Source organism: Narcine bancroftii, chromosome 4 (genome assembly GCF_036971445.1).
Source record: "Narcine bancroftii isolate sNarBan1 chromosome 4, sNarBan1.hap1, whole genome shotgun sequence".
Lineage (NCBI taxonomy): Eukaryota > Metazoa > Chordata > Chondrichthyes > Torpediniformes > Narcinidae > Narcine > Narcine bancroftii.
In genome coordinates this window covers 32,046,083-32,058,581 of record NC_091472.1, presented here as the reverse complement: position 1 = coordinate 32,058,581, position 12,499 = coordinate 32,046,083, and the positions used below count along the sequence as shown (strand labels likewise).

The 12,499-nt window shown below is 42.5% G+C and overlaps 1 protein-coding gene across 1 annotated transcript in view; it reads right to left on the bottom strand.

The window, feature by feature from the left end:
• The window catches only part of LOC138760431 (ALK tyrosine kinase receptor-like), a 489,739-nt gene that overhangs the window by 312,342 nt on the left and 164,898 nt on the right, over nucleotides 1-12,499 (bottom strand). Inside the window, exon 4 of the mRNA XM_069931014.1 lies at nucleotides 3,019-3,181. Coding sequence (XP_069787115.1) covers nucleotides 3,019-3,181 — 163 coding nt within the window. The remainder of the gene's footprint in view (nucleotides 1-3,018; nucleotides 3,182-12,499) is intronic.

Here is a 12,499-nt window from a genome sequence, read left to right as displayed (position 1 = left end):
GGGGTGGGGGGGTGGTGGGGGGGCGGAAAACACTGCAGTGCTGCAAGACTGCTTGAGACCACGGACTGGAGCTGTTTCAGGGAGGTGGACACTTACAACGGCCATGTAAGCATAGAGGAGTACATGAGCTCAGTGACTGGCTACATTAGCAAATGCATTGAGGATGTCACTGAGATCAAATGCTTCACAACCAGGGCTAACTAGAAACCATGGTTGGATGCAGAGGTTTGGGCCCTCCTCAGAGATGATGCTGCCTTTAGGACAGCATGTAGGATGGCGCGAATATCAGCTAGGTCTGAACTCTCCTGTGCAATCTGGAAGGCAAAGCAGGGTTATGCATAGAAGATCCACAGACAGCTGTGCAACACCGGTGACACAAGGCGCATGCGATAAGAGATCAAGATGATAACTGATGACGCCTCCCTTCCAGACAGACTGAACTTCTTCTTTGCACAGTTTGATGAGAAGAACAGGATGATGGCACAGAAAGCTCCATACCCCCGATGAATGGGTCCCTGCATATCCATAGCCAAGGTGAGGAGAACCCTATCCAAGGTGAACACACACAAGGTGACGGGACCATTCAATATACCTGGTCAGGTATTGAAGGACTGTGCAGACAACTTGACAGAGGTCTTCACAGACACCTTCAGCAGCTCAATGCAGGAGTCCATCATTACCACAGGTTCAAGATAGCTACCATTATCCCGGTACCCAAGAAGGCGACAGTAATAAGCCACAATGACTACCGCCCTATGGCACTGAGCTCCGCCATTATGGAATGCTTTGAGCTTCTGGTGATGAAATGCATCAAAGTACACTTCCAGATGTGCTGGGCCCATTTTGAGTTACCTGAAACCGTTCAATAGATGATACTAAAGCCATGTGGCTTCACTCTGTCCTGCCAACCTGGAGGACAATGCCTCATACCCCAAGCTGCTCTTCATTGACTTCAGCTTGGCATTAATACGATCATTCCCCAGAGGCTGGTGGAGAAGCTGTCCTCACTGGGACTCAATACCCCACTCTGTAATTGTATCCTGGCCTTTCTAATGGAAAGACCACAGTCTGTCTGGGTCACTAGCAGACTGTCAAGCACTGTCATGCTGAGTACTGGTGCAGCTCAGTGCAGTGTGCTCAGCCTATTCCTGTTCACTCTACTGACCCCTTAATGCATTGTCAGATCAAACTCCAGCTCCAACAGTGTAATCAAGTTTGCAGATGACACAACAGTAGATGGCCTCTTCAGCAACAATGATAAGTCGTTCCACAGAGAAGAGGTGTGAAATGGTATGAGACTAACAACTTGAGTCTCAACGTGGACAAGACAAAGGAGATGATTGTGGACTTCAGGAGGACCAGGAATGACTACCCTCCATTACAAATCAACAATTTTGTAGTGGAGAGAGTGGAGAGCACCAAGTTCCTTGGAGTTCACTTAACTAATGACCTATTGAGGACATTCAACATCTCCTCACTTGTCAAGAAGGTGCAACAGTGTCAGCACTTCCTGAAAATACTGATGTGGGCAAGGATACTGGCCATGATTATGTCAACTTTCTGTAAGAGCTCTGGTGAGAAAGTTGTGGCTGGCTACATTACAGTGTGGTACGATTGCTGCAGAGAAATAGATCAGAGGTCAATCCACAGGACCATAGGAATGGTAGAGAGGATCACTGGAGTCTCCCTTCCCTCCCCCCCCCCCCCACCTATTTGACATGATCTACCAGGAATGTCTGAAGAGGGCACCCAAAATCATTCAAGGACCTCTTCCACCCTGCACACAGCTGCTCCCTTCGGGAGGATCAGAGCCAGCACCACCAGGCTGAGGAATAGCTTCTTCCCACAGATAGTGAGAATTCTGAATGACCAAAGGAACTGCTCACAATAACCATCTGAGACTCTCATGTGTATAAAGCAATATTTATTTATTTATATAGATAAAATACTTGTTCTGCATATATATTGTTTGTTTGTATGTGTGTCATGTCTCAATGTGTGTCTGCATGTTTTGCACTGAGGACTGGAGAAAGCTGTTTCATTGGATTGTATCTGTATAATCAGATGACAATAAACTTGACTTTACCGTGATGCAGCCAGTCATCAGACTTTCCGTCACACATCTGTACAAATTTACCAGCGTTTCCAAGTCATATGAAACTTCAACAAACTCCTGATGAAGTTGAGGCACTGATGTGTTTTCTTCACAATACCATTAGTACTTTGGGTCCAGGAAGGATCTGCCAAGATAGTGACTCCCAGGAACTTAAATTTTCTCACCCTCTCCACCTCATCCCCCAATGATCACTGGATCGTACACCTCTGATTTGGCTCCAAAATTTTCTCCAAAAGCTCAGTCTTGGGTAGCTTTTGTGTACCAATATATGGGGTCCTGCAGATTGTCTGTTATCTCTGAACAATGAGTATGGTAACAAATATATGCTTTGATTTATCATGATCGCATTGTTTGCATCTATTTATTTATTAACCTCTATCAATTTCCTTTGTTTTAAACAAAGGAGGATGGATCATCCATTCAGTAGGTGTCGTGGACAGTTAACATGATTCAACGGCAGTGAATTTGTGGATCATGCAGTCATTATAGTGAATCCTTTGTCATGGGTCGGTCACAACCCCTAATCCCACAAGAGATAAAGTCTAAATATTCCAAGGTGTTCATCAATTGTTATCTTTGCCTAAATTAGATTGCGTTTTCTTCCCCTGGATTCTATGCATGCCGACTATCGGTCATGAGTAAAGGAACAGGTTTATTTAATTATTATCAAAAATGTGTAAGCTTTTTATGGAAAGAAGAAATAACAAATTCAATTGACAGGGAAGAAACAACTTCTAAGATGTAATAAAATAAACCCATTCCCCGAAAATAGTCCTTCAAAGCATGTCATTACATTCTGTGATAAGAGTGGGTTCTTCACCTCATGGGCAGACACCTTCTTAAGAACTAAAGAGGTGGGCAATAAATGCAAAAGTTGCAAAAGTAAGGAAATGTACACTTACTTATACGTGTCTGTTGATGGCACTCTCCACTTCTGAATTCCTTGCCAAACTCCTTCAGTCACAACCACCACAGAGGTATTTGTATTCCGGTAAGCATTGTTGCATTGAGTTTGTGTTGGGCCTTTGGGGCCACTGGCACCACATGTTGTAATGATCCATGGACCTAAAAATTGAATAAGACAGCAGTGACTATCTTTTATTAAAGTTAAACTCGACCAGAATCGATAATCTAAAGTAAAACAAAAAATGTTTTAAATACTTAACAGCTTTTAAGACGATAAAAATGAGTTATTGTTTCCTGTCAATGACTTTTCATCAGGGACAATCAATGAAAGGTACTTTGATGCAAGGCAAAATTGAGATGGGGTCCTCATGGGAATTATCCTGAAACCTATGTTTCCTGTTGGCCAGAAACCTCAGATTCAGCACTGATAGAACACAGGACTGCAGAAGTTGGGAGTCAGTATAAGCAAAATAATGAGTGAGTGGGTATCAGTCATTTGGCAATTCTCCGAGAAAGGTATCAATTAAGTAAGTGGAAGCATTGGAAGTGGTTCATGAGAGATGAGTGAATGGTGGAAACTAAAAAAAATGACGTTCTGGGCAAGAACAGGAAGTAGGAAGAATATCTCTCTCACGTACCATAAAAAAAGGTGATGGGATGGGGCATGAATTGTACAATGAATGATTCATATGCCCATTGAAGATCAAGGCAGAAGTCTTTTCCAGAAGGGTCTGATTCCCCTGTGAATCTGCAGCCTCCGAAATTGTACACAAATGAAGCAGTTCATTCAGAGGGGAATCACAGATGAGATGTAAGCACCATTCAGCCAGGCAATGAAAAGGGGAAATAGATGGGGCTGGTATGGTGTTCATTAAAAAGCAGAGGGTTTTTGGATTAGCACAGGGTTGGATATTCATTGTGAAAATGAGACAGACTCATTAAATTGATTAACTGCCAGTGGACATCAAAAGGATGGCTCTCTGCCTGTTCTGTGCTGTCTGGCTGGGAAGAGATCGGACATTTTATGAATGTAAAGGCAAAATTCTGCATTGGTCGTTTTGTAGAAAAAAAACATACATGATAACAAAGTCACGTTTAACCTCTCATCTGCTTTTTCAAACCATATTTTTCAACAATAATATCTGGAAGAATCAATTATAGACAATAGACAATAGACAGTAGGTGCTGGAGCAGTTTTTTTCCACTAAAAATCAGTGGCAACAGAGATTTCTGCCTTAAGTTTTCAAATTCAATGCAGATGCAGTTGTCATCTAATACATGATTGTGTTAAGCAAGTAACAAAGTGTCAAAGTTTCTCTGGTAAACACAGGAGCACAGAAATAACACAGTCGCAACTATTCCATTCAAAGTTATGCTCTCCTAAGAATAACACACCCAGTTCGACTTTGTTTTCTGTGCTGTCCTTCAAGTCCAGATACGCAAGGAGTTAAGAAGATGATAATCTGATTGTAAATTGCTTGTTAAGCATTCTTGATATTATCCAGCCAGATAGATATAACCATAGGGCCTAAATGTTCAATTGCAGACAGTACAATTTCTCTTCAGAGAGAGTTTAGAAGAGGAGCGCGTGTTAAATGTGTTGTCTCTTCATTGTGAGTCAGTTAAGTTGGGAGAGTGACAATAAAGCTCCCTGCTTCATTTGTGTACAATTTCAGAGGGTACGGATCTGACTAGAATTGTACAAATGAGACATCAGAGCTTCAGGTCTCTTATTTTGAGGGCTAAAAGATACAGGTAGGTGTCACAATCTCACACTTGGATCCAAGTTGACAGAGAATGCTGGAGAGATGGAAATGTGAAGTTCTAAGTTGGGTGGATATGAATTTCAAAAAGGTTGGAACATGTACAAGTATGTTGGAGGGTGCAGTCAGTTTGGAACAAAGAGCAGAAAGGATTATATTGGCTTACTTCAAAGAGGGAGAACACTAACCAACAAGAGACAACCACTGGATTATTTCACCAGCAGGAAACAACTGAGAGACACAAGAGAGTGCAAAAGCTGGAAACTGGAGCAAAAAAGAAGTTGCCAGAGGGACTCAGCGGATAAGACAGCATCCTTGGAGAGAAATGGAGAGTCAACATCTTGACCTAAAAGTTTGTGGTTGTCCTGTTGCCCAGGATAATCATGGAAAGATGTAAATACAGGGCCTGGTGATGATTTAGGTGGTTCGGCTATCTCTGGCAAAGATTACCAAGTTTGTTTCTTTTGAGTTTAAGGGAACAGAGATGAAGCTATACCCCAGTTATCTTCCTACAACCTCATTTCAGCACTTTCTTTAAACAGAATAACATAACAGCCAGAAGCAGTAGAAACCCATCTTGTTAAATTTTCTTTTTTTTTGGCCCACGAGCCAGCGGCGCCCAATTACACCCAATTAACCTACAACCTACTACGGTTTGAATGGTGGGAGGAAATCGGAGTGTCTGGAGAAAACCCACATAGACACAGGGTGAACATACAAATTGCTTACAGACAGCGCCGGGTTTTAACACTGGTAGCTGGTGTTGTTACAGCATTGCACGAACCACTACAGTTACCGTGCTTGTTCTTCAAGTGTTGCTTTGCCATTCATCAAAATCAGGGTTGTTCTTCTACATCTGCCCCATTTTCTTGCACTATTTCCATATCCCTTAATTTTCTAAATATTCAGAGATCTTTTGTCCTTTGTGTTGAGTGAACTCAGGAGTAGAGAGTTTCAAAGATAGGTGCATGAGCCTGCTATCAAACCCTCTTAAGTTTTCCTGAATATGCATGATTCAAATCTCCTTACCCCTCTATACCTTGATCTTTCAAATATCTCCTCTTTAAATACATATAATAATTTAGCTTCCATCAAAAGTCAGGATGAAGACGAAGTGTTTATGTATGTCAGTTTTAAATGACTGGCCCCTTGTAATTCGGTTTCCTTGATTAAGACTCACACTAGTGGAAACATTCCCACATCTACCCTGTCAAGCCCTCCCTTAGGGCCTTATATGTTTAAATAATGTCAGCCCACATTTTTTAAAATTTCCTCTACCTCCCATTTTTCTAAACTCTTGCAAATGGAGGCCTGTTCTACTGAATCTCTCTTCATATGGCAAACCTCCAAACCAGAAGCTGGTCAATTGAATTAAAACTCTAGGATGTAGATATTCAGATCAGAGTCTTACCAATTTTTCTAGCAAATTCTTTACTAATACAGATTTCCTTCAGTACCTTATTCTTGGGAAAGCCAATGAGTCTGCATTATTTGTAGCATATTATTTGTGCCTTACTCTGTGATTACCGTCAAAAAGTACCTAATTAATTTCTAACATTCTTTTGTACCCCACCAAATGTTTGTCAAATACTGTAAGAGTCTATGGTTTCTCTTTTCTCGTCTTTTCTGTTTTAGATACTTATGAAAGCGATTACTGCCAGATATTAGTTTCCTGTTAGTATATTCTTATTTTCTCTCTCACTCCCTGACTCACTCTCACTCTAAAAAAAAAAATGACAGTGCTGCCACTGGTGGGAGAGCAGGGAGTGGAGGCACAGCACTCCCATGAAGGGTCCAACTGCCCAGTCCTGCCACCGACAGCTCCATACAGGCTTAAAATGGCCTGTCAAAGGAGATGTCGGTGTTTTATTTAAAACCCTGTGTCCTCAGGGTATGGGCCCAAGATAGTGGCACCTGGGTTTGGCAGTGGGCCCATGGGGTTGCAGACTCTGGGAGAGCATAGGACTGCCGCAGAACACCAGTAACACAGAGGACACCCCCTCCCCTATTTAGAAGGAGAAGGAGAGGAGACAACCTTAAGGATGGTAACCACTGAAGAACTGCGAGGTGCTCCGTGGCTGAAGGACACACACAGGTGGCAAGATGTTGGTGACTAGTGTAAGGTAAAAACATCATGAGATGGGAATGGAGAAGGAATCACCCAGTACTAAGGAGTAACAGAATGCAGATGTGACCTTGTACACTCAAGATAAGCTTGGCACTAACAAGCTGATGAGCAGCAGACTAACAGTGAAGGGTAGCAACAGCTTATTCATTGGACAATGTAATGGTATGATAATTTACTAAGTGCGTGTCCTGGGGTATAAAAAAAACACCACTTGCTGATATCGTTAGAATGCGCCTTCTCCAACTAACACTGTTAGTTGTAAGTGTTACAATCCGGTAATAAAGAACCTTGATTTCGACTCAGTCTGGTGTCTGACTCACTCATTCTTGAACAAAGCAGACCTAACACTAGTGAGTGAGGAACCCACACAGGTTGCAGCTTGCTGGCGACTTGAGGTCAAAGAACTCAAACCAGATTGTACGCTGCTGGAGAGTGGCTCATGGGGTGCCAGGCAATGCTTAAGCGAATCTTTGCGTAATGGAAAACTAAAGGCAATTTCATGTAATATTACATTTCTGTTTTAGTACATAGCATCTGATCTCTCTCTCTCTCTCTCTCTCTCTCTCTCTCATTTGCTGAGTTCTCTGGTCTATTGCTATTTCTAACTACTGTGTAAGCCTCTTTCATGCATTTAAAATTATCTTTAATATTCCTTATCAGCCAAAGTAGAATCATTTTTCTGTTGGATTTTTATGACTTAAAGGAGTTTTTTTTTGGGTAGATCATTTATTATTTATTTAAATGCTAGCCAATGCCTATCCACTGCCCTATTCTTTGATGTAGTTTCCCAATAAAATGAGCTCAAGGTTCCTGCTTTTGTAGTTTCCTTTGATTAGATTTAAAACCTGTGTTCTGGTTTGAACTACATGGCTTTCAAATTCAATGTAAATTTCTACCACATTATATTCACTCTTCCATAAAGGCACAAAATGATTGATAATTAACCCATTCTCTTTGCATGAAATGAAATCTAAAACAGATGGATTCATAACATATTGATCTAGAAATGCTTCTCACATAGAGTCTCTCATTTGAGTTATTTCCAATAATTTGATTTATCCAGTCCATACAAAATGTCTCCCATAACTATTTTATTGCCCATTACAGATAGATGGCCTCACATTATGAATACAGTAAAACCTTTGGTATCCCACACCTATGAGATTGGCAGATGCCAGGTAAATTAATTTGCTGGTTGCTTGAGATTGCATGTTGCATGGATTGGTGGACTAACCACTAGGAGGTGACAATTTTCAACTTGCACATTTTTTTACCTATTTACTTTCCGTGATTTTTTGCCAGTTGCTCGAGGCTGCCGATTGATTGAATTCTGGAGAGCAGGGATTTTACTGTATTCATTCCCGAGGGCTGTCATCTCCCTACAAAGATGAGGTGCTGTGCCTTGAGCTTAAATTGGTCTTCATTGAAACAGTGCAGGGGTAGGGGGCAAAGGTTAAAAAGGTCAGGGAGGTAGTTGGATGCAGAATTAAAGTGATGGATGTTTTGAAGGTCAGGCTCATTCTTGCAGACTAAATTGAGGGGTTCTGCAAAGTGATCATCCAATCTGCACTTGTTATTTCTGATCCATAAGAGAACATTTTCTGAATAAGTGCTTCACTTGGAAGGTCTCAAAGAGATAGGAAAGTTAAGAGAGCAGACGTTGCACCTCCTTTGGTTGCACAGCGACAAATGAAGGGGAATGGTTGATGCAGAAAGAGCAATTCAGAGAGTCATGGAGGGAACAGTTCCAAAAACGGGAGAGGAGGAGAAGATGCTTTTGGTGGTGGAATGTTCTTGAAGATGGCAGGAATTAAAGAGGAACCATTGAATGTGGAAGCTGACGTCAAAGAGAAGTGTGTAGAGGAGACCTCTGTCAAATATAGCAATAAGGCAGCCATAATTAATGGAATAAGGGGCCATCTCAGAAGTACTGGTGCTGAAAGACTACAACAGAAGAAAAGTTAACAGAAATGGAAAATGAAATAGGATCTTTAAAGGGAAAGGGGAAAGAGCTACAGCCAATACAGCTGTGAGCATCTGTGGACTTGAAATGCTTATGGCTACTTAACCTATTTGAAATGGAGATGAGGGTCATGAGGGAAAGGAAGAAACAGGCATGGACTGTGTGTACCTGACAACAGTGCACCATTGGCACAACATTAAATCTTCAATTCTGTATAAGTGCAGGAAGTAGTCAAGTCAAGTTTCATGTCATCTGATTGCACAAGTTCAACCCCTCAAAACAGAGTTCTCTGTTCCTCGGTGCAAAACAGGCAGACACACAACCAGACATGACCCAAACAATGCAAATGCAGGACAAGTATTTATACATACAAATAAATTTTAAAAAAATTGTAAATATGAGAGTCTTGGATGGTTAGTGTCAGCATGTTTTGGTCATTCAGCATTCTTATTGCCCATGGAAGAAGCTGTTTCTCAGCCTTGTGGAGCTGGCTAGGATACTCCTGTATCACTTTCCAGATGCTGGCTACTGAAATATGCTGTGTGCAGGGTGAAAGGGGTCTTCAATGATTTTGTGCGCCCTCTTCAGACAACGATCCTGGTAGATCACGTGGATGGAAAGAGGGCGGGGTTAAGAGAGATTCCAGTGATCCTCTCTGCCACTCTTATTGTCCTGTAGATTGACCTCTGATCTATTTCTCTGGAGTAACCATATCACACTGTAATGTAGCTGGCCAGAATGCTCTTGATAAGAGTTCCTGTAGAAGGTTGACATAATGATGGCCAATAGTCTTGCCCACTTCCGTCTTCTCAGTAAGTGCAGTCACTGTTGAGCTTTCCTGGAAAATGAGGAGATGTATGTCCACGATGGGTCACTAGTTAAGTGGACTTCAAGGAACTTGGTGCTCTCTACTCTCTCCACTACAGAGTTGTTGATGTATCATGGAGGGTCCTCCTGAGGACCACGATCATTTCCTTCATCTTGTCCATGCTGAGACTTAGGTTGTTATCAATGCATTGGGAAAAATAAAGTAAGTTAAGGGGCCAGGATACAGCTGAGCCATGGACTGTTTCATGCATCCCACAAAGAGACTGCTCTGTGTGAGTTAAACAAGAATGTCTGCAGATGCTGGAGTCAAATGCAATACACAAATGTGTTAAGGGAAATTCGGTAGGACATTTCTGGCCTGGGCCCTTCGTCAGGTGCCGTGAGTTATGCCTTTGGAGTGATTGAATGGAATTAAAGCAGCTTTTCAAAGTAAACACGAGTTCAGCCATGCAAATGAAGGAAGTAGTGGATTGGTTGGGATTCTGTTCAGGGAAGAATTGAAACTCTAGTCTGTGAAGGAGGTATAGAGGGATTAGAGATCTATCGCCACTGGTAGAATTCAGTCACTGAAACTAGTCAGTGATGTATTCGACACTGAATGCCTGTTATTTCCAAATTGTGCTTGGAATGTAAGAAGTTAATGTCACGATGGAGCTAGGCCTATTAAAATCATTGATTCAGGGCATAAAGTGCTGAACTGACAAAGAATCCTTATATTTGCACTGCTTATTTGTGGTGATGTAGTAGCTCCTAATATCTCATTGTATACTACATCACTTAGCCATTAGGTTTCTGAACTTGATGCTAAACTGTTGTATTGCGTTATCTTTGTCTGCAGACCAAATCTCACTTACTTTTAGAGTTTGAACAGAGTGAAGGTCTAGATTCAATCCTAACTTCCAGTGTTGCACATGTGGAGTTTGCACATCTTCTCCGAGTGAGTGGCCGAAGCTGGGGGGCAGGTGTTATGTTACTTTTAGAGTTTGAACAGAGTGAAGGTCTAGATTCAATCCTAACTTCCAGTGTTGCACATGTGGAGTTTGCACATCTTCTCCGAGTGAGTGGCCGAAGCTGGGGGGCAGGTGTTATGAAGTTCGGAAGAATAAAATGGGATTAATTTAAATAGGTGCTTGATAGTTGGCGTGGTCTGGTTGGCTGAAGAGCTTGTTTCTACATGGTATGAATCCAACAAATCTCAAGAAGCTTTACACTATCATCAGTTCATTGGATCATATCCACCACCCTAAACATTCATTCCTTCAACCATCAGCATGCAGTCATTGCAATGTGCAGCATCTATAAATGCATTATAATTACTCACAGACCAAACTCTGACCCTGCCCCAAAATCCCATAACCTCTAGCAAGGTCAGCAGGGACAGCCACCATCGGCTCGATACCACCCTCTTACAGAAATAAATCACCGAACTTGATATCAGATAGGGTAGATAGTCAGAGGCTTTCTCCCCTGGGCTGAAATGGTTGCCACAAGGAGATGCAGGTTTAAGGTGCTGGGGAGTAAGTACAGAGGAGATGACACGGGTACGTTTTTATGCAGAGAGTGGTGGGGGCGTGGAATGGGCTGCCGGCAATGGTAGTGGAGGCGGATACGTTAGGGCCCTTTAAGAGATTTTTGGATAGATACATGGAGGTTAGAAAAATAGAGGGCTTTGGGAAAACCTAGTAATTTCTAAGGTAGGGACATATTCAGAACAACTTTGTGGGCTGAAGGGCCTGGATTGAGCTGTAAGCTTTCTGTTTCTATGTATCACTGTGTCTAAATCCTGGATCTGTCATTCCAAAAACATGCCCCAGGTTCACCAGAAAGACAGGAGGAGTTTAAATAGGGGGCTCACCACTATATTCTTGAGGGACATTAGGAATTAACTTTATCATTGATTGCCAGATCCATAAATGAATGAATAAATGAAACTTCAAGATTCAATATATTGTCCTTGTAATAAAACAGTGTCATATTAGATGAAATTGCTATTGTCTGCTGTAAGGCAGAAAGATTCACCATTGGCAGAAATTGCCTGAAGCCCCTCTTACAGTCCGAGATAGAGAAGTAGAAGAGAGTTCCCCCACAGTGAGTGTCTATGGATTCACCCCCAACGCTCCTGCAGCCATAGAGTCCAGTCCAAACCATCGACAACCTGAGCTCTAGATCCGAACCTCTGACATGATCAGAAACCCTTTAGCACCCTCCCGTGTTCTGGTTCAGATACCTGGTACCCCATCAGCCAGTTTTGAGCCAGTATCCAGTGATCTGTAGCTTTGTGCAAATTCCTTGACCGCAGTTGCCAGCTGCCTGCAGCCTCCGTGTGTTTTCACCTTGAATCTTCAACAGCTCACCGCCTATGTGGTTCCTTCAGCTGCAGAACCCCTCAAACAGGACTGCCACAATGGTTACCGTCCCATGGGTTATCTTCACTGCTCTCTGCTTCTCCTTTTAAGATGGGGGTTGGCCTCCCCATTTTCTCATGCCTTGCCCCAGTCCACTGCTTCCCTGGAGTCTACAACCTCTCATGGCTGCTGCAGATCATAGGGGCCATCATCTTGGGTCCAGTCCCCAAGGTCACGGGATTTTTAAATAAAACCACCGTCAGCTCCTTTAACAGGCTGTTCAATGCCTGTATGGAGCTGATGGGAGGAGATGGTTGGCCCCGATGAGAGCATCGTGTCTTGGTTCCCCACTGTCTCTGGGTCCGCACCAGCGGCAGCACTGCTGTCACCCCAGGTCCGGCAGCACCGCCATCTTTGCAATATGAGTCCATTAATATCATATGGGGAACA